Source organism: Oncorhynchus keta, chromosome 21 (assembly GCF_023373465.1).
Source record: "Oncorhynchus keta strain PuntledgeMale-10-30-2019 chromosome 21, Oket_V2, whole genome shotgun sequence".
NCBI lineage: Eukaryota > Metazoa > Chordata > Actinopteri > Salmoniformes > Salmonidae > Oncorhynchus > Oncorhynchus keta.
The window spans coordinates 14,454,716-14,479,521 of record NC_068441.1 but is presented as its reverse complement, the minus strand read 5'-3'; the positions used below and the strand labels follow the sequence as shown (position 1 = coordinate 14,479,521).

Genomic DNA, 24,806 nt, shown 5'->3' with positions numbered 1-24,806 from the left:
GCTCAATGCACTCGAGAGCATTGAGTCCCAAGGCCTTTCCTCTCACAGGAGAATTGTTCAAGGAGAACAGAGCCATGTTAAGAATATCCCAGCAAGAATCTCCTTGCTCAGGGCTCTATTCACTTTACTGGGCTATTATGTATATTATTCTCTTACCCTTCAAAGGATGGTATTATTAACTAATATATTACACAACGTTTTGAGTTCCCTCTTGGCTTTTCTCTATCTTCGACACCACCAGTGTACCACTGATTTCACTAACTTTCCATGTTCTGAACTTGCTTCGCTTCCCACATCTGTTTTCAGGAGCTTTTGAATGTGACACAAGGTTCAAATGACTTTGGCCAAGCAGTACTGATGAACGGAAGTGTAGAGAAAATAAAGAGACATAACTCTCTGCTGTGTCTTGGTGAGAGCTGTGACCTTCAGACACTTCCTCACACCTGTGTGTGGACTAAACAATCACAATGTTCCACATCAGCAGGCTCTAGAGAGAGAGAGAGAGAGAGAGAGAGAGAGAGAGAGAGAGAGAGAGAGAGAGAGAGAGAGAGAGAGAGAGAGAGAGAGAGAGAGAAGAAAGAGATGCCGAAAGAGATGAGACATAGAGAACGCACACACACACACGCATGCACACACTACAACAGACACAAACATGAAGGTCCACATTGTTTGTGTGTGTACAGAAAGCTGGAGGCTAATCAAACCTAGTTTAAGTTCAAAGCTGTCTGTGTCTAATTACCCAGGGGAGTGATCCTACAGGGTACTTTATCTGTTGCTGGTTTTAGGATCATCTTGATGTCATCTAAATACAGGACCTACATGGCCTAAGGAGGGTCTAATAGTAGCCACCTTTACATGATTAGAAAAGACACATGGACAAGTATTACAAGAACCCACCAGTGTTTACAGATAGGTAGGGCTGTGTTTGAAATCAAAGGAATCTCATATATTTTTCTCATACATAGACTTATTACTTCCGGGACATGCCATTACCCTCACATTGTCAGTGTTCAGGAATAAAATGCCCTTAGTGTGAAGGTCAGAGGTGTCAGGAAAATACAGTAGAGACCTAGGACCTATAAGGACTGAGGTCACTACTGTAATCTGTGAGGGAAGGTCTGGGAATGTGTCTGAGAACAAACCATGGCTGGGTTTCTGTTTAAGCACTTTGTGAAATCTGCTGATGTAAAATACATTTCATTGGTTGATCGATTGGTATTTAGTGATTTAAGCACACACAGACACACAGACACACAGACACACAGACACACAGACACACAGACACACAGATACAGACACAGATACAGACACAGACAGACACACAGACACACAGACACACAGACACAGATACACACAGACACACAGACACAGATACAGACACAGACAGACACACAGACACAGATACAGACACAGACAGACACACAGACACAGATACAGACACAGACAGACACACAGATACACAGACACACAGACACAGATACAGACACAGACAGACACATGGACACACAGACACACAGACACACAGACACAGATACAGACAGACACATGGACACACAGACACACAGACACACAGACACAGATACAGACACAGACACACAGATACACAGACACACAGACACACAGACACAGATACAGACAAAGACACAGACAGACACATGGACACACAGACACACAGACACACAGACACACAGACACAGATACAGACAAAGACACAGACAGACACACAGACACACAGGTACAGATACAGACAAAGACACAGACACAGACAGACACATGGACACGCACATGTGCTTATGTGCGGGCGTGCATGTGTGTGTATTGAGAGGCTGTGTTGTATCACTACCCATCTGATTCCAAACAACGATATTAACTGCAAATATGGAATAACACCCAATGAAATGAAATTGATTTGAAATAGCATACAGAACAAGATTATGACCTGACATAATTCACACCACACATATTCCACAGTGACAGATTCTCCAACCACTCCCAGAAGTAAATGTGCTTTGATAAATATGAGTGTGCAGTCTGCACAGCTCCACAGGCTAGCTGAAAGAAACAGCTACACTTGCTCTAATGCATAATTCAGAGGTTTCTCTCTCTGCACTGCTAAAGGGGGCCAATGTCAGAGCTTTGCAGATGGAACACTGCATACAAAGGTGCTTTTGGTACCAAGCCCACGGAGGGGTAATCTGTCTCTGGCTGATACCACTTAGAGGGCATGGTACAGGTCTCCGGTGGATGATATTGGGTGCAGGGACGCTGAAAGAGCCCACAGGGAATGAGGCAATGGTCCAGGTGGGACACTGCGGCTACTCTTACCCCCAGGCAAAACACTTTATCTGGACAGTTCCCATGAAAACGAGCTATTTACACCTACTCAGCAGTCTGCTCCAGTATTGAGTATTGCCAAAAGGTGAGGGAGTAACGGAAGAGCAGTCGTGTATGAATTGTTGATAAGGTAAGATTGAGCTCAAGCCATAACATACAAGCACCTCGATATAACTACTTATGAGAACAGATCAAATGTGTGTGATAATGATCAAATGAATAAAGCAAATAGATGTCCACTGAGCGATTCTAACTCATAAAGCGTATAAGAAATTCATTACTGAAAGAAGTTCATCTGTTAATAAAATAAGTCAACTTACCTGTTAGAGTAGTTGTTTGCTCTTCTTCTTTCAACAGTGATACGTGGAATTGGAGTTGTGAAGGACAATGTGTGTTCTTAGCACCTGGGCTCTGCAGACAGGTGTTTGCCAGGTTTAAAACAGAACACGCCTACGTGAGGGATCCTTGGAGATAGTAAACAGTAACTAAATCAGGTGAGTTGGGGGGAACACACACACACACACACACACACACACACACACACACACACACACACACACACACACACACACACACACACACACACACACACACACACACACACACACACACACACACACACACACACACACACACACACTAGAGAAGCAACAAACTTGCAACCATTTAAACCCCACTAGACAGCTCTACTGTCAGAGATGTCGATCTAAAGGACAATGAGGGTGTCGTTAATACATTTACACAACAGTGAACACCATCCTTTTAAAATAATCAATATATGAACCAATGACCATGCCATATTACAGAGGACCTACATCTTACATGGGAAAACGTGAGATTTAGTGGGCTATGTAATTTAACCTGAGATGTGGGGGAATTTCCATACATCTGGTCCATGTAGGCTGCTACAATATATCTGATGTTATTTCTGTGATGAGGGCTACTCTGCCAAACACCATTGGTTTTGTAAAGATAAAATGCTAACATGGTAATTGAACTGTCCTTGTATGTTAGATCCCCAGCGTACCTACTATATGGGTACAACACAAACTGTCTGGACACGAATACAACTGGCTTCATTTTGTTATAATTGTTTTGAGGGGCAAGATCAACCTTATTACATTGAGGGTACACAGTGTAACTACTGTACTTACCAATATAATTTCCCTGTGAGCATAAAAATCTGTCATGTAATTTCCAGGAACAGCACTTTTAAAACACAAGGTATTCTGGCTTGGCTCTGTCAGATCCTTCCGCTTGGTAGAATGATAGCGCTCTCCCACTTTCTCTCTCTTTGTCTCTCTCGCTCTGTCACGTCCTGACCTTAGTTCCTTATTTATGTCTCTATTTTAGTTTGGTCAGGTCGTGAGTTGGGGTGGGCATTTTATGTTTTGTTCTGTGTGTTATATTTCTAGGTGTTTGGCCTGGTATGGTTCCCAATCGTGGTCTCTGACTGAGAACCACACATAGGCAGCCTGTTTTCCCACAATGGGTTGTGGGTAGTTGTTTTCTGCTTTGTGTGTCTTCACCTTACAGAACTGTTTAGTTTCGTTCACTCTCTCTCTCTTTGTTGTTATTTTTTTGGTTATTGCAGTGTTCAGTTTATTTATTCAAATTAACATGGGCACTTACCACGCTGCGTTTTGGTCTGATCCTATTCCTCATCCGAGGAGGACAACGATCGTTACACGCTCCTCACTTATGCTACTAAAAGAAACATTCTTGAGTTTAACAGAGCCCCCTGGATCTATTGGCAACTAACAGTCATTGCTAAAATAATTCCGCTCGCTCCCTACAATACACCTGAGAGTTGGCACAAAAATGTAACATAGATTAAAGGACTTGTACAAACTAGCTGGCGCCTCAGCACACTACTTACTTGAATGCATATTCATGGCGCCCCACAGTCATAACATTGGCTTTGTATTCCCATGACAGGAAGTCAACAGTACAGGCTGGACTAGACCATGGTCACAGTACTGCACATTTTAGAGAAACCTACCAACCAGTAATTGCTGAGACTCTCATAAACAAACCAAACACAGGCAGTTAAACAATAAAGAATGGGGGCGTCAGAGTCAGATCCACATATGCACAGAATAAACCAGTTCTTTATAGTATGCTGGGGAAAGTGCAATAATTACAAAGTGACAATTACGGAAAGCAATGTGAGCCTAATGGCAGAGGCATATCCTTTCATTGATTGGAGCATAATAGGCATCATAGCTTGTTACATCAAGGTCAGGTTTGTGTAGGAAAACAATGTATTAGCATAATATATGTGCCCATAGGAATGGATGAGCTGTGTCAGTGACTTTATTTCCTCTGATCCTTCCCTTATCTCATCTCATACATGAATCATACATTTCATGTCGTGGAATTAAACTACGTGAGATATTACGCAGACATGACATATAAATCCAAACATTTGCTGGGAGAAATGGCTTGCCTGGAGCATACAAAGTGGTATGATTTGTAATAAAGAGGTATGTTTTATTTAGGTCACAATTTGCATTATAATTCATAATCATTTATGATTCAAAGGTACAATAAGCACTTGCATATTGAACAAAAGCATGTATGATTTCTTATTATAATACTTGTTAAGATCATTTAAAAGTAGAAAAACAATGGAAAAATACATAGATTTATCAAAAGGTCAACAATGATGGAAATGTGGAATAAGATACAGTATATATAAACTCAGCAAAAAAAGAAACATCCCTTCGCAGGACCCTGTCCTTCAAAGATCATTCGTAAAAATACAAATCATTTCACAGATCTTCTTTGTAAAGGGTTTAAACACTGTTTCCCATGCTTGTTCAATGAACCATAAACAATTAATGAACATGCACCTGTGGAACGGTCATTAAGACACTAACAGCTTACGGTAGTCAATTAAGGTCACACTTATAAAAACTTAGGACACTGAAGAGGCCTTTCTACTGACTACGAAAAACACCAAAAGAAAGATGCCCAGGGTCCCTGCTCATCTGCGTGAATGTGCCTTAGGCATGCTGCAAGGAGGCATGAGGACTGCAGATGTGGCCAGGGCAATAAATTGCAATGTCCATATTGTGAGACTCCTAAGACAGCGCTACAAGGAGACAGGACGGACAGCTGATCGTCCTCGCAGTGGCAGACCACGTGTAACAACACCTGCACAGGATCGTTACATCCGAACATCACACGTGCGGGTCAGGTTCAGGATGGCAACAACTGCCCGAGTTACACCAGGAACGCACAATCCCTCCATCAGTGCTCAGGCTGTCCTCCATAGGCTGAGAGAGGCTGGACTGAGGGCTTGTAGGCCTGTTGTAAGGCAGGTCATCACCAGACACCACCGGCAACAACGTTGCCTACGGGTACAAACCCACCATCGCTGGACCAGACAGGACTGGCAAAAAGTGCTGTTCACTGACGAGTCGCAGTTTTGTCTCACCAGAGGTGATGGTCAGATTCCCGTTTATCATTGACAGAATGAGTGTTACACCGAGGCCTACACTTGGAATCAATTTGGAGGTGGAGGGTCCGTCATGGTCTGGGGCGGTGTGTCACAGCATCATCGGACTGAGCTTGTTGTCATTGAAGACAATCTCAACGCTGTGAGTTACAGGGAAGACATCCTCCTCCCTCATGTGGTACCCTTCCTGCAGGCTCATCCTGACATGACCCTCCAGCATGATAATGCCACTAGCCAGACTGCTCGTTCTGTGTGTGATTTCCTGCAAGACAGGAATGTCAGTGTTCTGACATGGCCAGCGAGGAGCCCGGATCTCAATCCCATTGAGCACGTTTGGGACCTGTTGGATCGGAGGGTGAGGGCTAGGGCCATTCCCCCCAGAAATGTTCGGGAACCTGCAGGTGCCTTGGTGGAAGTGTGGGGTAACATCTCACAGCAGGAACGGACAAATCTGGTGCAGTCCATGAGGAGGAGATGCACTGCAGTACCTAATGCAGCTGGTGGCCACACCAGATACTGATTGTTACTTTTGATTTTGACCACCCTTTGTTCAGTGACACATTTCATTTCTGTTAGTCACATGTCTGTGGAACTTGTTCAGTTTATGTCTCAGCTGTTCAATCTTATGTTCATACAAATATTTACACATTTGCTGAAAATAAATGCAGTTGACAGTGAGAGGATGTTTCTTTTTTTGCTGAGTTTATAAATTGTTACATAAATATAAGACATAATATAATGTTCAAATAATCCCTTAATTTTAACACCTGAGAATACATATACAATCTGGATCATCAGATATTCACAATCAGACTAAAGTTTCAATCCCTTTTCACTGGAGGATATTATTTGGACAATAAAACATTTAACGTTAACATTGAACATTTTTTACTTAATTAAATCTAAACTAATATGATTCCAAGGATAAATTCAGAATGGCTATCGGTTACAATGGTGTGGAATTCCCTTTTAGCGAAAGGTTGGACGGAACCATGACAAAGTAAGAGTTACAGCGTCATGAAAATGTCCTGCTGATATTCTCAAGGCTTCATTTATTTAAAAAAAAGGCAAATGTAGCAAATATGGCTTTGTCCTCTGAAACTATCTCAGGTACCAATGTCCATCCACCCCGCCAAACCCTGTCAAACAAATAAATACACACGAGAATAACCTCACATGTGTACAGTAAGGTGATATACTAAACTTCCTTATGACATCACAGCCACTTACATTATTCATTTTGGGATAAGTATCTTATCATGTCAAAAGAATCATACAAATTATTATAGTTATTATTATTTGTCATTCACTTTCTATAAAAGTCTTATAAAAAAAACATCTAATTAAGGGCATTGGTTGCAAACAGTATATAAGTTATAAAGAAAACACACATTCAAACAGAAAGTACCCTGATATTGTCAAAACACTTACATCACACAGCAAAACAAATGGACTGACTGTTGAAAGGAAATAAGATAAAGGCTGAGAAAAAAAGCTAAGTTGTTTGAGTGGAGGTACAGTAAGCAGTTCTTAGAGGCAGCATTTGGACACCTAGACCTTTAAGACATCAACCAATCTCTATGGAGGACTGGTGTTGTTATAGGCCTGAGGTAAACTCTGCTTGATTCATGTAGTTATAGCCATGGGAATACGGCCTCTTTCTCAAAACTAAGGAATAACGGCTATTCCCTGTCACAACACCTGAGAGACCCAGAACAAACAAAAGGTGAGTCTTTCTGATGCTTTGAAGCACATCTCTCTGGATCTATCAGCCTGCAAGCCTTTCCTCCCTCTCCTCCTCTAGCTGTGTCTCTGCTCTGACCTTAAAGCCCCCCGGGGCACTCCACTGTCTATTCCCCTGACACACTCCCTCTGGGTAGGTGACACCTTGTACTTCCACAGATAAGTATGAAATGTCAAGGTTCTGCATCACAACTTTCATGTCATTCACTTTTCTCATTCAGCAAAAATATTCAAGTATGTCCCACCAAGGCAGGGGTTCTCTGTCTGTCTGCCTGTCTGCCTGTCTGTCTGTCTGTCTGTCTGTCTGTCTGTCTGTCTGTCTGTCTGTCTGTCTGTCTGTCTGTCTGTCTGTCTGTCTGTCTGTCTGTCTGTCTGTCTCTCTGCCTCTCTGTCTGTCTGTGTCTCTGTCTCTCTCTCCCCTCCCCTCTCTCTCTCTGCTACTGAATTCTTGAACTCCTCAACTTTACAAGGATGGCTATCTCTTTAGGGCACTCATTCCCATTCCTCTCTGCATATGGCCCATCTCAGGGTTGTTCCTCTGTGGTAGTAACACCTGGCTGGGTCTGCCTCTGCAGCAGCTGCCTGTGCTAGCCTCGACAGCACCAGCATTCCCCCTGGCTGTCCCAGATCGACCTTTACAGCACACTGCGCTACGGTTCACTGTGCCGTCTCTGTCTCTGTACCACACCTGACTAATGCACCAGCCCACTGATCACCGCTGGCGACTGTGTAGACCAGGTAATTAGACCAGCCTAAACAGCCTTCACTCTAAGACCCAGGTAGGAACATACAGTAGCACTTACTACACTGGTTGGAAAACACTCAGGCACTGAACAAGGTTGGATAGTGACACCATACGGCATAAGAATAAACAGGCTGAAGGATGCAGCCTCGAGTGTAAAAAAATAAGTACATACAAAGTGCCCACGTCCGTACACACAAACGTGAAGCAAAACGTCTCCTTCTGCATCTGAAGGCATAGAAGAGCCAGGCTGCAACACTGCCACAACAACGCAAGAAACACAAGCAACTACTCTGGACTGATTATGTTAAATATTTCTAAGGCACATTTTTATGTTCTAGTTAATGCAATGCGAATAGATGTCCATGGTGTTTGTTGTAAGAAAGAAAACACAATCCTTAAATTATCTTACAATACAAAAATAAATGTTGAGTATATAGTATAATAAATAAGTCATTTACCATGTTATGTACAGTACTTACACCTGTTCTATTGACATATTTACACATTGGAGGGAATAGAGGTCGTTTGGAGGATGGAATCCTCATTAGTGTAGCACCACTGAGAGGTTGGACATCTTGGCTTGAAGAGATCTATGAAGAGAGAAAGGGATGCCAAAACCACATACTTTACTATACTATACAAACACATGTTTACGATGAGGAGGGGAATGGTGGTACACATAATAACAGACTGAAGCTATAAAACACGATATATTTCTAAAGAATAGTTATTATTACACACCTGGTTAAACACTGTAGATTTAGGCCACTGTGATGAGCAGGTAAGAGCCGGAGGACGGAGTGCATTTCCCACAGTAACCCCCACACATTCCTGTTACTCTGCTGCCATCCTGTGGACAAATGAGGAACAATATTTACTCTGCTATAATGCAGTTGTTTTTTATTTATCGCTTTGGTGCAAAGTATGTGGTACATTTTCACAATTCTTAGTACAAAATTCAAAACAGATCATCAAAAGGGCAGTTGTTTCAAAACTTTAAGCACGTTTTGAAACAACTAAGTGCAACAGACAAATCAAATCAAATGTTATTTGTCACATTTGTCACGCGCCAAATACAACAGGTGTAGTAGACCTTACAGTGAAACGCTTACTTACAGTGTCAGTGTTTCATATAGAAATGCGTTTCACATTGCAATACATGCTCATATAATGCAATTGCCTTTCGCAATGCAACGCTCACGTTACTTTTGATATGATTCTCTTCTCTTTAAAAATAATTGTACTATTACTTAATCTGACTGCTCTTATTTGATAATCACTTAGCCATTTGATAAACCTGTAGATGTCACATGTAAACCGGTTGGTCTACTACAGATTTTGAGAACTACTCAGCTCACACTGCTTTATTAAAATGGCAATGGCCAATAGAGTATCGACGTTTTTAACCAGACACAAAAGTCCACACATTTGGTATGTGACCCCAGTGGGAATCGAACACCCAACGGCAGGGTAACCTAGTGGTTAGAGCGTTTGACTCGTAACCGGAAGGTTGCAAGTTCAAACCCCCGAGCTGACAAGGTACAAATCTGTCGTTCTGCCCCTGAACAGGCAGTTAACCCACTGTTCCTAGGCCGTCATTGAAAATAAGAATTTGTTCTTAACTGACTTGCCTAGTAAAATAAAGGTAAAATAAAAAATGCTCCAGACAGGCTTGATGCTAAACATTGTTTCTTTCATTTATTTCATTTAATTATATTGTGAAATAAGTCTTCAATGATCACAACTTTGATCACACAAATGATGAAAATGTGATGTTTTTTTTATATGTTTATGGGTAGTGCAAGTGTATTGCATAATGTACAGCACTGTAGCATACTACATTCAAAGGACAATTTTGAAACATGTTTCTAGCATTTTTTGTTATTTGACTTTAAACTGGTTGTTGAAAATAACCAAATTGAGAAGATATCATTATGTGGTGTTTTGGTGATTAAACCAATGTACTCATTATATTTCACAATGAACTTGTATTTTAGATCAATGGTTGTGTGGTGAGAGATGTCTGCAAACAAAATGAACGCACAATGAAAGGTTTTGAATGTAAGACTGGCTGCGTAACAAGTGCTACCAGTTTGAGTTCTGCACTAAGAGTTTTGAAAATTCACCACATACTTGTGAAAATAGAACCAAAGCGACAAACCTGTAAACAGGATACCACATGGTTTAGTGACAGTAACACAAATAACAATGTATCCACTCATTTATCATGCACACTCAGTTGAATGTGATTTCAGGGTTTGGTCTTTTGTTTTCGGTTCTCTGTGACTACATTGTAAAGGTTTTACGCAAACATGTAAAATGTTGTAAATGAGAACTTGTTCCCAACTGGCCTACCTGGTTAAATAAAGGTGGGAGGGAAAAAAATGGGGCCTCTTAATGAATTACATAGAAAAACACAGTAATAAAATATCATTAGCTAAGCACAGATGCAGAACACTCAGCTTAGAAAGGTTGAGAAATACACAGGTAAAACATTTCCTCAGAAATCTATCCCACGGAATGAATAGGAGCGGCATTTCCTCTGAAGTTTGGCAACTCTCATCTTGAGTGCCCTCCAGCACACTTGACTTAAAACAACCAGTGTTCAGCTAACCTTGAGTGTCCAAAGCTCCACTGGCTTTGAGACAGATTCAACCTTTTTCTCGCTGCCAATAGCGGTCTTCAGCCTGATCTCCATTACAAAACCAGGAGGGCCCACTTCCCTCGGCAGCTGCCCAATAAGGCTCCTCTCTCACCAGTCACATAACAGCACATTTCCTTTATATGATTTCCCTCAGCGGTTTACCCAAAAGGCTCAGACTTTTCTCTTTCCATCTACGCAGGCCAGCCCCTTTGTCTCATTGGGCCATGGTTCCAGTGGACCTGCTCTCACTTGGGGCCAAAGCCAGGCCTCTGGTACTTTCCTTTTCCATTTAAATAACAGTGGCCAACTGTGAACTTTAACACCTTCTCACCAAGCAACTGTTTTGATAATGCTATTCACAAGTCCTCACTGTTAGAATTAGCTATGGAAAATCATCCCGATGCTGAATCTAGTTGATGATCCCTGCACTGTTACAGTCGAAAAACAGCATTAAGGCACCAGGGGAGTCTGGGATACAGAGTCCACTTGGGCCAATGCCCAGAGCAGAGGCCCCCCTGAAGCCAAAAGGAAAGGAGGGAGGGAAGGATGGAGAAAGGTAGGGTGGGGGGGAGGGGGAGAGAGGTAGGGTGGGGGAGGGAGGGAGAGAAGAAAAGAAGGAAGGAGGGAAAGTGGAGAATGATGTTGTCTGTGAATATAAGATGCTAATCTAAATCACTCCGCCCATGATGCTGTGTGAATGTGCATCATATATTTACCTGGGATTTGTGTATATCAGCAACTGCATAGTTTCCTTGGGAGATCCACTTGGTTTCCTCAGCGAGCTGGAAGCCTGTCCCTGAGAGGTTGATGCTGAATCGACCCTGAGGAAACATAGAAGTTGGGAGGAGGGAGGGAAGAAGAGAAAGAGAAAATGAAGAGAGAGAGTGAGAGAGAGAGGTTGGAGGGAGAGATATCAGCCTACCCCCCCCCCAATACGCCAACCACAGAAAGCAGTAGAGAGCAGTTCACTAACATGCAGCAGCTACATTTACGTTTCATCAAAGCCCAGCTGATATAAGCCAAACAAAACCCATGGACAAATACCAGACACTTTACGGTACCAACAGCTATAAACAGAGCGGGGTAGATCATTCAGCCAGAGGTAAGCATCTACAGTTGAGTGTCTCTTGAAACTCTAGTATGGAAGCATAAATACGTATTTGTCAAGTTCACAGAGCACGGTGTAGTGCAGTGTTTTCCATAACTCAATCCTCGGGTTCCCAAGGGGTGCACATTTTGTTTTTTGCCCTACACAACACTACACAACTTATTCAAATGATCAAAGCTTGGTGATTAGTTGGTTATTTGAATCAGCTGTGTAGTGCTAGGGTTAAAACCCCAAAAGTTCCCCCAGGGGGGGCCCCAGGACCAGGTTTGGGAAAGCCTGGCGTAGTGTATGGCTAATTTAAATGTGTGGATAAGTGGTGTGTTGTGTTGATGGAAATGAAAAACATGTTCACTAACTCTTGGCAAACAATAGAATGTTTCTTTATTAACTTAGCAAAACCAACATGTTTTGGCAAATAGCTTTCATTGTCATTTTTTTGTTTTGACTTGGTGCTGCCTATCTTGGCCAGGACGCTCTTGAAAAAGAGATTTTAAAATCTCAATGAGCCCTTCCTGGTTAAATAAAGGTTAAATAAATACATTGGGGTCTTTTTGGGTCATTGGAAACACGTCTCCTGAAATGAGTCGGAAGAGGGGAGGAAAAGTGAGGGGAAAGCAGGTGAACCGGTGTCTTTAAAGGATGTAGGACTGCAGTCTGCGACAACATGGAGACAAATCATACATGTCATCAGAAAGTATTCATACCCCTTCACTTATTACATATTTTGTTGTGTTACAGCCTGAATTCAAAATTCATAAAATATGTTTTGTTTCTCAATCATCAACACACTATACCCCATAATGACAAAGTGAATGTAAAACAATTGGAGATTTTTGCAAATTTGTTGAGAAGACAATAGAGAAATATCTCATTTACATTAGTATTCACACCCCTGAGTCAATACATGTTAAAATCACATTTGGCAGGGTTTACAGCTGTGAGTCTTTCTGGTTGACTCTCTATGAGATTTGCACACCTAAGTCAAAACAGTAACTCGACCACTCAGCAACATTCAATGTCTTCTTGGTAAGTAACTTCAGTGTAGATTTGGCCTTGGGTTTTGGGTTATTGTCCTGCTGAAAGGTGAATTAGTCACCCAGCGTCTGTTGGAAAGCAGACTGAACCAGGTTTTCCTCTAGGATTTTGCCTGTGCTTAGCTGTATACAATTTGTTTTTACCCTAAAAAAAACTCCATAGTCCTTGCTGATGACAAGCATACCCATAACATGACGCAGCCACCACCATGCTGGAAGATATGAAGACTGGTACTCTGGTGATGTGTTGTATTTGCCCCAAACATAATGGTTTGTATTCAGGACATAAACATCATTTCTTTGCCACACATTTGTAGTTTTACTTTAGTGGCTTATTGCAAACACTGTCAATTAGGTTAGTATTGTGGAATAACAACGTTGTTGATCCATCCTCAGTTTTCTCCTATCGCAGCCATTAACCTCTGTAAATGTTTTAAAGTCACCATTGGCCTCATGGTGAATTCCCTGAGAGGTTTCCTTCCTGTCCGGCAACTGAGTTCGGAAGGACGACTGTATCTTTGTAGTGACTGGGTGTATTGATACACCATCCAAATTGTAATGCATAAGTTCACCATGCTCAAAGGGATATTCAATGTCTAGTTTTTTTCTTTTTTACCCATCTACTAATAGGTACCCTTCTAGGAAAACCTCCCTGGTCTTTGTGGTTAAATCTGTGTTTGAAATGCACTGCTCGATGGAGGAACAGATGTGTGGGGTGGAGATGAGGTAGTCATGCAACTTGTGACTTGTTAATTTTAAACCTGAACTTATTTAGGCTTGCCATAACATAGAGGTTGAATACTTATTGACTCAAGACATTTCAGCTTATCATTTTTTATTTGTGAACAAAAATGTCTCAAAAATGTCTCAAAACATTAAGGGTAATTAGGCCAGTGACACAACATCTCAATTGAAGCCATTTAATATTCAGGCTGCAACACAACAACATACTTTCTGAAGGCACTGTACCTGCTGCACACTGGGAGCTGGATGGGACTGTGGGAAAGGTGACACATACACATACAGTAGAACCCCTTCTTCATGTACTGGCTGGAGCTTGTGCTCGCACTCACATGTGTACACATAGACACATACACGCATGATAGCACACACATACACAGACACCCTCCACAGCCTTGTACCGGTGCACTCCCTCACACCACAGGGGGTTGGTGGTACATGAATTGGGGAGGACGGGCTCGTGGTAATGGCTGAAGCGGAATGGGTGGAATGGTATCAAATACATCAAACACATGGTTTCCATGCGCTTGGTGCCATTCCATTTGCTCCTGTACCTCACACACTCCCCTGTCTCTGATATGAGGGCAGACCCCAGTTGAGGGAGACGCTGCACAACACCAGAAAGACATGGGACTAATACAGTCTCACATGCAGCATCTGTGGTGAGGGGAGAGAGTGTAGAGGGACAGCACATGGTGTGTCGGTTTGCCAGCTGTAGACACGGTGTATTTGATGTGTGTTTGCCAGGGCTTGGTGTGTGTGTGTGTGTGTGTGTGTGTGTGTGTGTGTGTGTGTGTGTGTGTGTGTGTGTGTGTGTGTGTGTGTGTGTGTGTGTGTGTGTGTGTGTGTGTGTGTGTGTGTGTGTGTGTGTGTGTGTGTGTGTGTGTATCAGCCGTCTCCTCTCACAGACTAACAGGATCTGATCTGCAGACACTGGCACAGGCAGGGAGTGTTTCCAAATCTCCCCTCAGACAGACGGGCCTCTCTGTCCTCAGGCCATGTGTGTCTGCTCTGCTCGGTCCCCACTCACAGAACACACCCCTGCTCTCTCTGTTCACAGTATCACCACACTCAGCATCTGACTAACCTCTTGAGCATTAGGCTCTGCTGGAACTAAGCACACATTGAACTCAACAGCACAATTCTATGGTCAGACACACTACCGAAGACGCAGCTGGTAAACAAGATGAACCAAGACTAGTAAAGTCCATCCAAGTCCTTAGTCCTAACCTCAGAACTCACACCCTAGTGAAGACTTGAGTCAAACCTTTTTATTCTCCACTAGTTCTCTCCCAGCGGCTCCCTGGCCATGCAGTTCTTACCTGTGGACACCGGGCAGCGCTGTAGCAGTCTCCAGCTGTGGCAAAGGGAACTCTGTGGCCGTCGCGTGTGAAAGCAAACTGCCAGTCTATGGCTGAACGACAAAAGAGAGAAACAATGGCAGGACATATTAGTAAACATGACAGAAGCTTGGTGAAAAATGAATCGGGAACATAGCTCGGTCTGTTTGACTGGTCAGCATAACTACGACAGCTCATATAACATCAAAAGAACAGCATGCATCTTCCAAAATGAGTACACTTTCACATAACCTGAATCCAGGCTTCCTTTTAGGGGTCACCATAATGGCAATATCAGTATAATTCCATCTACTTATCCCCTAAGGCCCTTTAATTGTGTGCTCCTAAAAGACATCTTGATCCCATTAACCCCACTCTGCTTGGACTTAATGAAATGTCTATGTGAGGATAGAGAGGAGTGGGGAGGAGGCTCTGACTTCCAAGCATGTTGGGGGAGCCAAGCATGGTACTCTGACACTAGCTGGTTAGCATTGACATTCAGGTTAGTGTAATGAAATCTGATGTAGCGTGTGTGTGTGTGTGTGTGTGTGTGTGTGTGTGTGTGTGTGTGTGTGTGTGTGTGTGTGTGTGTGTGTGTGTGTGTGTGTGTGTGTGTGTGTGTGTGTGTGTGTGTGTGTGTGTGTGTGTGTGTGTGTGTGTGTGTGAATAATTGGTAGGCTAGTCTATGTGGCCTTGCTGAATGTGTTCTGCAACTGGTTCTGGCCCACTCACTGATGATGTGCATCTTGCTGAGGTCCAGTCGTACTCTGGTGAAGGTGGAGAGGCCTGCAGCGGTGTAGTCTCTCCTACACTCACAGTCCTCTCTCCTGGTCCCGTTAGCAGGGCACTGTGTGGGGTCTATCAGTCTGAAGAGAAAAAGGGCAACCAAGTTCATATAAAATGTGTCCTCCACACTTTTGACAGTGTCACATGATGACACGTGAAGTAATCCACAGCCCCATAGGTTGCTTTACCTGAAGCCAAAGACTTCAGAGTAGTTCTCTCCCTCTCCGGTCGTCAAGGTGAGGTACTCCTGCGGCCTGTCAGTCTGCATTCCTGCACAGTAGACCTGAGGAGGAAGAGGAGGTGGAGAAGGAGGAAGGAGTGAGGAACGAGTCCAGAAATTAAAATCAAAACCTCTTCAGGATGGCACACGCTATTTCTAAACCTGACCTGGGTTAGCCTGGTTCTCAAATGGACAGCCAGACAGATAGCCAGACAGAGAGCGAGACAGCCAGACAGCCAGACAGATGACCAGACAGAGAGCGAGACAGCCAGACAGCCAGACAGAGAGCGAGACAGCCAGACAGACAGCCAGACAGCCAGATAGAGAGCCAGACAGCCAGATAGAGAGCCAGACAGCCAGACAGAGAGCGAGACAGCCAGACAGAGAGCGAGACAGCCAGACAGAGAGCGAGACAGCCAGACAGAGAGCGAGACAGCCAGATAGAGAGCGAGGCAGCCAGACAGCCAGACAGAGAGCGAGAGAGACAGCCAGACAGCCAGACAGAGAGCGAGAGAGACAGCTAGACAGAGAGCGAGACAGCCAGACAGAGAGCGAGACAGCCAGATAGAGAGCGAGACAGACAGATAGAGAGCGAGACAGCCAGATAGCCAGACAGAGAGCGAGACAGCCAGACAGCCAGACAGAGAGGGAGAGAGACAGCCAGACAGAGAGCGAGAGAGACAGCCAGACAGACAGAGAGCGAGAGAGACAGAAAGAGAGCGAGACAGCCAGATAGAGAGCGAGACAGCCAGATAGCCAGATAGCCAGACAGAGAGCGAGACAGCCAGACAGCCAGACAGAGAGCAAGAGAGACAACCAGCCAGCCAGCCAGCCAGCCAGACAGACAGAGAAACAGACAGACAGGCAGACAGGCAGACAGACAGATAGAGAGCCAGACAGCCAGATAGAGAGCCAGACAGCCAGACAGAGAGCGAGACAGCCAGACAGAGAGCGAGACAGCCAGACAGAGAGCGAGACAGCCAGATAGAGAGCGAGGCAGCCAGACAGCCAGACAGAGAGCGAGAGAGACAGCCAGACAGCCAGACAGAGAGCGAGAGAGACAGCTAGACAGAGAGCGAGACAGCCAGACAGAGAGCGAGACAGCCAGATAGAGAGCGAGACAGACAGATAGAGAGCGAGACAGCCAGATAGCCAGACAGAGAGCGAGACAGCCAGACAGCCAGACAGAGAGCGAGAGAGACAGCCAGACAGAGAGCGAGAGAGACAGCCAGACAGAGAGTGAGAGAGACAGCCAGACAGCCAGACAGAGAGCGAGAGAGACAGCCAGACAGACAGAGAGCGAGAGAGACAGAAAGAGAGCGAGACAGCCAGATAGAGAGCGAGACAGCCAGATAGCCAGATAGCCAGACAGAGAGCGAGACAGCCAGACAGCCAGACAGAGAGCAAGAGAGACAACCAGCCAGCCAGCCAGCCAGCCAGCCAGCCAGCCAGCCAGCCAGCCAGACAGACAGACAGACAGACAGACAGACAGACAGACAGACAGACAGACAGACAGACAGACATGTAAAGCCATGTATGATCACTGGCCAACAGGTTTTTATTGACTGACATTGGCATAGATACTCTCTCTATTCATTTACCATTTCCATTTGCAAAATAAGTCAGTAATCACTATATAAAATGTTATAAAATGTTGCATAGTGCACTTAATAAGAAAGATGATACCATGGTCTTACTTTGAGTGCTTTTCCTTGTACGTTGAGAAACTGTTCACCATCAGGCTGGACGCCAGACAGACTCTGGACGTCACTGCAGCTAGTGGGCAGATGGCCTAAGAGAGAGAACAAAGGACATATTTAGGAGAGGTATATAGCTATGGTATAGAGGTTTATCACACATATACAGTATAACAGGAGTTATGGAGTCTGTGGAGGCTGAGGCTACTGTATGTCTACTCACACGCAGGGCTGCTGCAGACTTTTCTGGCTTCTGGTTTAGTGTCTGAGGGACAACTGTCACTGCCTTGTCCCTCAGTAGACACACACTGCACTGTCCTCTCCATCACCCCACCTCCACAGCTTACTGAACACTGAGGGGGAGAGAAGAGCAGGTGTAAGGGAGCCTGCCAGGATGAAAAAAGCACTGAACATACTGTAACACTGATAATACATAGAGACTGGATGCCACTCACAGGTCCCCAGACTCCAACTCTCCACTCGTGTGTTGGAGGACAGGGGCTTTGGCTACACGGCATGTAGCTCTCAGGGGGGGTCCCAGGGCAGTTGGACAAAGACTGATGCCCATACTCATAGTTATCATTCCCAGCATGCACCTCACTGCAGGAGACTAGGCGTCTGTGGTATCCCTGTCCACAGCTGGCCGAGCACTGCCACAGGAGAGAGAAAATTCGATATGATAACGACACTGCAATCAAGCACGATCAGATAGGACGGTAATGTTAGATAAGATTATTAAAGTGACATGGTTGCATTTTGAAACAGGCCCATTCATTGACTCTCACCTCTGTCCAATCCCCTGTGATCCAGATGAACTCACAGACGTGGGTATTACAGCTCTCAGAGTCATCTGGCCTTCTCTGATCCACACAGAACATCTCATGGACCTCCTCCCCTGTCTGGTCCATACAGAGCACCGCTCGACGCCGGTGGCCCGACCCACACGACTTACTACACTGGAATGGAAGTGGGAACATCACAAACAACGGGAAAATCAAAGTTAATGTCGTCGAAAACGACCCCAAGATCCTTCCCATAGCCCTTATCTGAGTCCTCAGAGTTGAAAAGACTGAAGGGGTGGGTTTCTTTTCAGCACCAGCAAAAAGTTGGTTCCAAATGTCAAGGTGATTTATGTACAGATTTATTTTATGTTTGTTCTAAGACCCTTACCTACATGAAATATGGATATCAGAACAGGAGATCGGAGGCGGAAAACATTACTGAGCCTGACCACTAACGGTAATACTACAACACTAGGATTTGCACAATTTCAACACGTCCTTTTGACTTTCCGCAAGACTTCTTACAGTATGTGACCTTGCTGATCTGACACAGTCTTGGACAAATATGCTGGAGGAAGAGTGAGAATTGACTAAATAACATGATGGCAGTGTGCTATGGACTTAACAGCAGTTGTGATGTGTTTATAGTCCGGACTGACTGAAGCTGAGTGAAGTCTCAGGCCGTCACCCTGGTTCTCTACATCTAGATGTATGTAGTAACTCAAGTGTTGTGACGCTGTGTTATGGTGGTAATCCAAGCTACAAGCTTTTTTGGAAGGGCTTAGAGAGGCCTTGCCTTGCGTCATAAACACCTAAGCTCTTACGAATGCACTCCAGCTGGTCTTCATCTACCTTATGTGTCCAACGCTGTCAAACAACTAAAATACCTGGAATTGTTGTTGTGAGCTGAGCAGCCATGGTGTGTCTTAGTGGAAAGTAGCCTGCCATAGCAGGCTGTTGAGTTTGGACTCATGTAAAAACATTCTAAACGTGGTATTATAAAATGATATACTTCAACAGCTCAAAGTAGCCTATACTTACAAATACCTATACTGGACAGAAGGACAGAGTAACATAGCCTAGCTCGTATAATGATATATTACAACTCCTAGTTATTAGAATGAGTGGCATAGCCTATGTTATTACACTATATGGCGAGGAAAATAAAGAACAGATTTCCTCTAAACCCTTTCCTCAAGCTCTCAGGTTAACTGGTCATATCGGCTGGTCCAGAAACTAGGCCCTACCCATAGCCCACTTAAGCACTAGGCCTAAAAAAAATGACAGGATATGGCGGAAATGAACGTGTCTAGCTGTCAGAGCACATGTTTGAGCTATTGCTTGCTGTAGGCCCCCTACCTATACCATTCTTTTAAATCTGGATGAAGCATATTGAGGTATAGCAGTAGCTAAACAGACTAGAAAGGCACAAGAAATTCCCGCATCTGGAACTTTAGCTGAGGCAACATGACCTAGTCTCGAAAACCCTACCCTAGGCAACAGTGACTGCTTAGGGTCGAGTTTTCGAGACTGAACTTGACCCGCCAAACGTCCCACAGCAGCAGGAGGTGAACTGCCATAATTACCTCCAGCTGTTTGCAGCGTGAGGGGGTGCCGAGCTCTCTCAACTAATTAGGCTACACTCTCCTCTGAGTGCAGTGATTTCATGCTGCTTGTTGACCTAGATTTAAGGCTTCCTGAATAAAAATACTAACCCCAACCAACATAGCCTGAAAGCAGTGTTTGATAACTTGCCGATCATGGGCCTATCTTACCTAAAGAAAATGAGTTGATGAGATCAGATTGGGTTGAGGTACTCAGTTCAATAAAACATTTCTTGAGAAGTTGAAACACAGTGTGCCTCTGAAGCTCGTATCCAGTATGTTTTCAGCTCTATGGGCCTACTGTATTTGTAAAGGAGTTGAATCGTGCAGGGGGAATATGAGAGAAAGGGAGTCATCTGATTTTTATCACAGGCACTGCTGTCATATGGATGAACTTTTGTGCCTTTAGTGTCAAGCAAACCTTTTGAATTTGAGAACTAAATTCTTATTACAGCAAACAAAAATACTGATATTGAAAGCAAAACATGAACCCAAAAATATTGAGTGTAAAATTAATAATATTGCAAGGAAATCTTTTTGAAAGGCAAGACAAAGGAAATGTAAATGAACGCAAAAAAAACAAACATTTTCAGTGAAACGCTTCCCTCTTTGCCTGCAATTTTGTCTATATGTGTTTAAGTTACTCTGCCATTTGCTTTCTCTGCCTTTTTTTGCATTTGAAAAGTTTTGGCATATCATTTCGTGTAGGTTGGTTTAGAGGGAGGCATAGATGATGTGTATCTAATGGTCAACCTGTTTTGGAGTGAAAGATCAACCTCATTTTTTAAAATCCCAGCTAAAGTTAGCAGCTTAAAACAATGGCCAGTACAGCTATGTCCGATAGCTACCTCGCTAGCTGGTAATGCTGAGAAGCAAAAGTGTTTTCTGCTAACTAGCGAGCTAGTGTATGAAAAAGCTTGATTGTTTTTTATTTATTTCCATTTTGGATTTAAAAAAAGGGCTCAAAAAGTCACTGGGACTCAGCCTAGCTAGATACTAGCTAGTCAATTTCACATTTAGAAAATGTATTGAAACAATTTGCAAGCTAGCTAACTAGCATAATTAAATAATTTCTATCACAGCCAGCAAGCAAGATATGAACTGACGTTAATCATTAATGAGAACAAGACTACTAGGGAACTTCAGTGCTGTAAACAGACTACTGTCTTTTTAATTAAGTGTCTTGTTAAGAGACATTTGTTTTTGTTTATTATTTTGCGGCCTGGCTCTCACACTGGCTCTGTGTGTGTGTGTGTGTGTGTGTGTGTGTGTGTGTGTGTGTGTGTGTGTGTGTGTGTCCATCTGTCTCTCCTGTCTGTCTGTCTGTCTGTCCGTCCGTCCGTCCGTCCGTCCGTCCGTCCGTCCGTCCGTCCGTCCGTCCGTCCGTCCGCCCGCCTGCCCGCCTGTCTGCCTGACTGTCTGTCTGTCTGCCTGCCTGTCTGTTAGTAGTTCCAGATGTGGCTGGATAACAGCGGAGGGCATTTTCTCCATGTAGGAGCTAATCCTCATGGAGTTCCTCTATACCTGCTGTAATATTTATCCTATATTAGGTAAGCCTGCTACTACTTGGATAGATAGTAGGTAGAGGTTGCAAGCATAGGGGTAGATCACGTATATAGTATTTTACTCTATGGTTGCAAGTCATTACAAGTCTTTACTTGGCACTGATTCTACTCATAGGCAGTACCAATTTGGTTTGACCTAAAAGTAATGTTACATCCTGATAAAAACAGAAATACCTTATTTACATAAGTATCAGACCCTTTGCTATGAGACTCGAAATTGAGCTCAGGTGCATCCTGTTTCCATTGATCCTCCTTCTACAACTTGAGATGTTTCTACAACTCCACCTGTGGTACATTAAATTGATTGGACATGATTTGGAAAGGCACACACCTGTCTATATAAGGTCTCACAGTTGACAGTGCAACATGTCAGAGCAAAAACCAAGCCATGAGGTTGAAGGAATTGTCCGTAGAGCTCAGAGACAGGATTGTGTCTAGGCACAGATCTGGGGAAGGGTACCAAAAAATGTCTGTAGCATTGAAGGTCCCCAAGAGCACAGTGGCCTCCATCATTCTTAAATGGAAGAAGTTTGAAACAACCAAGACTCTTCCTAGAGCTGGCTGTCTGGTCAAACTGAGCAATCGGGGGAGAAGGGCCTTGGTCAGGGAGGTGACCAAGAACCAGGTGGTCACTCTGACAGAGTTCTAGAGTTCCTCTGTGGAGATGGGAGAACAATCCAGAAGGACAACCATCTCTGCAGCACTCCACCAATCAGACCTTTATGGTAGAGTGGCCAGACGGAAGCCCCTCCTCAGTAAAAGGCACATGACAGCCCGCTTGGAGTTTGCCAAAGGGCACCTAAAGGACTCTCAGACCATGAGAAACAAGATTCTCTGGTCTGATTAAACCAAGATTGAACTCTTTGGTCTGAATGCCAAGCGTCATGTCTGTAGGAAACCTGCCACTATCCCTACAGTGAAGCATGGTGGTGGCAGCATCATGCTGTGGGGATGTTTTTCAGAGGCAGGAACTTGGAGACTAGTCAGGATCAAGGGAAAGGTGAACAGACCAAAGTACAGAGAGATCCCTGATGAAAACCTGCTCCAGAGCCGTCAGGACCTCAGACTGGGGTGAAGGGTCACCTTCCAACAGGACAACGACATTGGAGTGACCTTAAAATAGCTGTGCAGCAATGCTCCCCAGAAGTCCCCGACATCTGTACTTCCGAGAGGAGCCAAAGCCACCCGAGATCTCTCAGGAATCATTAGGGATGGGCGACTCGTTCACTCTGGAGCCTACGCAACTGGGCAGAGCTCGATTATCGTCTAAGGAACGTTTAATGTAGGCTGAGCTCCAACAGTTGTCTGTATTGTGGTGCTGCTGGTCATTACATAGCCACCTTCCCAGTAAAAGACCAGGCTCATCCCTAGATACGAGTACACTGGTGGGCCAGACTGGGAGTTTTCTAACGTTACCCGTATTCCTTTTCATGTTATCCTGCTGTGGGGTGACCGGTCTAAATCTCTCTGGGTGCTCATTGACTCTGGGTCTGATGATAGTTTTATGGACGCTACTCTGGTATCTAACCTAGGTATCTCCTCACAACTCCTCTCCGTTCCCATGGACACCAGAGCACTGATCGGACCCTCCATTGGCAGAGTCACGTACAGCAGAGTTCCCACTAACCTGCGGGTATCAGGCAATCACGGTAAGTCCATTCAGCTTCTCCCTCTGGATTTTCATGGCTCCTGAGGCACAACTCCCTTATTGAGTGGACCACTGGTTCTATCCTGGTTTGGAGCCCATTCTTCCACTCACATTGCCTTAAGGCGGCACAGCCTCCCCCGGGCTGTCCTCCTACGGGTTTAGGTAAAGCCTCGGACTTGTCTGCCATTCCCGCAGAGTACCAGGACATGTCAAGTCAAACAGCGTGTTTTTCCGTGCTCCTGTTTTACCTAGTCTCTGTTTTTCCAGTCCTCCCGGTTCTGACTCTTTGCCTGCCCTGACACTGTACCCGCCTGCCTGACCATTCAGCCTGCCCTGACCATTCAGCCTGCCCTGACCATGAGCCTGCCTGCCGCCCAGTACCTTTTGGACTCTGACCTGGTTTATGAACTTCTGCTTGTCCTCGACATGCTTCTTGCCTGCCCCTTGTTTTTCAATAAATATCATACACTCGAACCATCTGCCTCCAGTGTCTGCATCTGGGTCTCGCCCTGTGTCATTATAAGGCCAAGGACTAGATAAAGTGTATTTTTACCTGGGGTTTTTCCTTCTTGTAGGCTACTACGTTTACAACTTGAAGTCTTGAAATCTTTGTTGTTTACTAAACTATTCACTCTGTTTAGTACATGGTGTCCCATGTGAATCCTTAAAGAGATGGGTTGGGGTAAGGCTTAAGAGGGTGTGAACCATGCTGAACAGGTGTAGACAAAGAGCTCTCCAGTAGGTGTACCAAAATATTCAAGGGACATTTTCACAAAAGTGCTGTTACAAGTTCATCAACTTTCAAAGAAGAATTACTTTCCCATTGTTCCTCAAACTGCTGTGTATGATATACCATATTCTATCACGGGAGTCTCTACTTTTATTCAATGTAAAAAAAAACACCATTTCAAATGTTGCTACATAATAAGGCAGTGGTCACAAATGAGGATGAACTGTCACTCCAAAAAAGGTTGACCAATAGAGAGAGACACATCATCTATGCCTCCCTCTAAACCCCATGTACAGGGAATGAATCTGGCAAAACTTGGGAAAAGCAAAAAAGGAAGAGAAAGCAAATGGCAGGGTAAGTTAACCAAAGATTTATTTTTAAATTGCAAGCAAAGAGGGAAGTTATCATTGAAAATGTTTAGCTGAATTTTTTTTTTTTTTTTGCATGAATTATTTTACAATTAATTTGTTCTTGCCTTTCAAAATGATTTCCTGGATATGTTTATTTTGCTCTCAATACTTTTGGTTAATGTTTTGTTTTCCAAATCAGTATTTTTGTTTGCAATACTAAGAATGTTGTTCTCCAATTAAAAAGGTTTGCTTGACATTAAAGGCACAAAAGT

At 44.0% G+C, this 24,806-nt stretch overlaps 2 protein-coding genes across 2 annotated transcripts in view; both read right to left on the bottom strand.

Annotated features, from left to right (window-relative positions):
* Positions 1 to 2,701, bottom strand: part of LOC118400166 (prickle-like protein 2) — a 127,981-nt gene extending 125,280 nt beyond the window's left edge. The window contains exon 1 of the mRNA XM_035796720.2: positions 2,655 to 2,701. The gene's annotated coding sequence lies outside the window, so the exon portion shown is untranslated. The remainder of the gene's footprint in view (positions 1 to 2,654) is intronic.
* Positions 2,702 to 4,801: 2,100 nt separating this feature from the next.
* The window catches only part of LOC118399853 (A disintegrin and metalloproteinase with thrombospondin motifs 9-like), a 73,661-nt gene continuing 53,656 nt past the window's right edge, over positions 4,802 to 24,806 (bottom strand). The window contains exons 31-40 of the mRNA XM_052473365.1: positions 18,641 to 18,811; positions 18,311 to 18,505; positions 18,079 to 18,208; positions 17,856 to 17,950; positions 16,127 to 16,221; positions 15,885 to 16,018; positions 15,135 to 15,226; positions 11,646 to 11,750; positions 9,027 to 9,135; positions 4,802 to 8,875 (exon numbers count right to left, since the gene is read on the bottom strand). Of these exons, the coding sequence (XP_052329325.1) occupies positions 9,046 to 9,135; positions 11,646 to 11,750; positions 15,135 to 15,226; positions 15,885 to 16,018; positions 16,127 to 16,221; positions 17,856 to 17,950; positions 18,079 to 18,208; positions 18,311 to 18,505; positions 18,641 to 18,811 (1,107 nt within the window). The 3' untranslated portion in view covers positions 4,802 to 8,875; positions 9,027 to 9,045. The remainder of the gene's footprint in view (positions 8,876 to 9,026; positions 9,136 to 11,645; positions 11,751 to 15,134; positions 15,227 to 15,884; positions 16,019 to 16,126; positions 16,222 to 17,855; positions 17,951 to 18,078; positions 18,209 to 18,310; positions 18,506 to 18,640; positions 18,812 to 24,806) is intronic.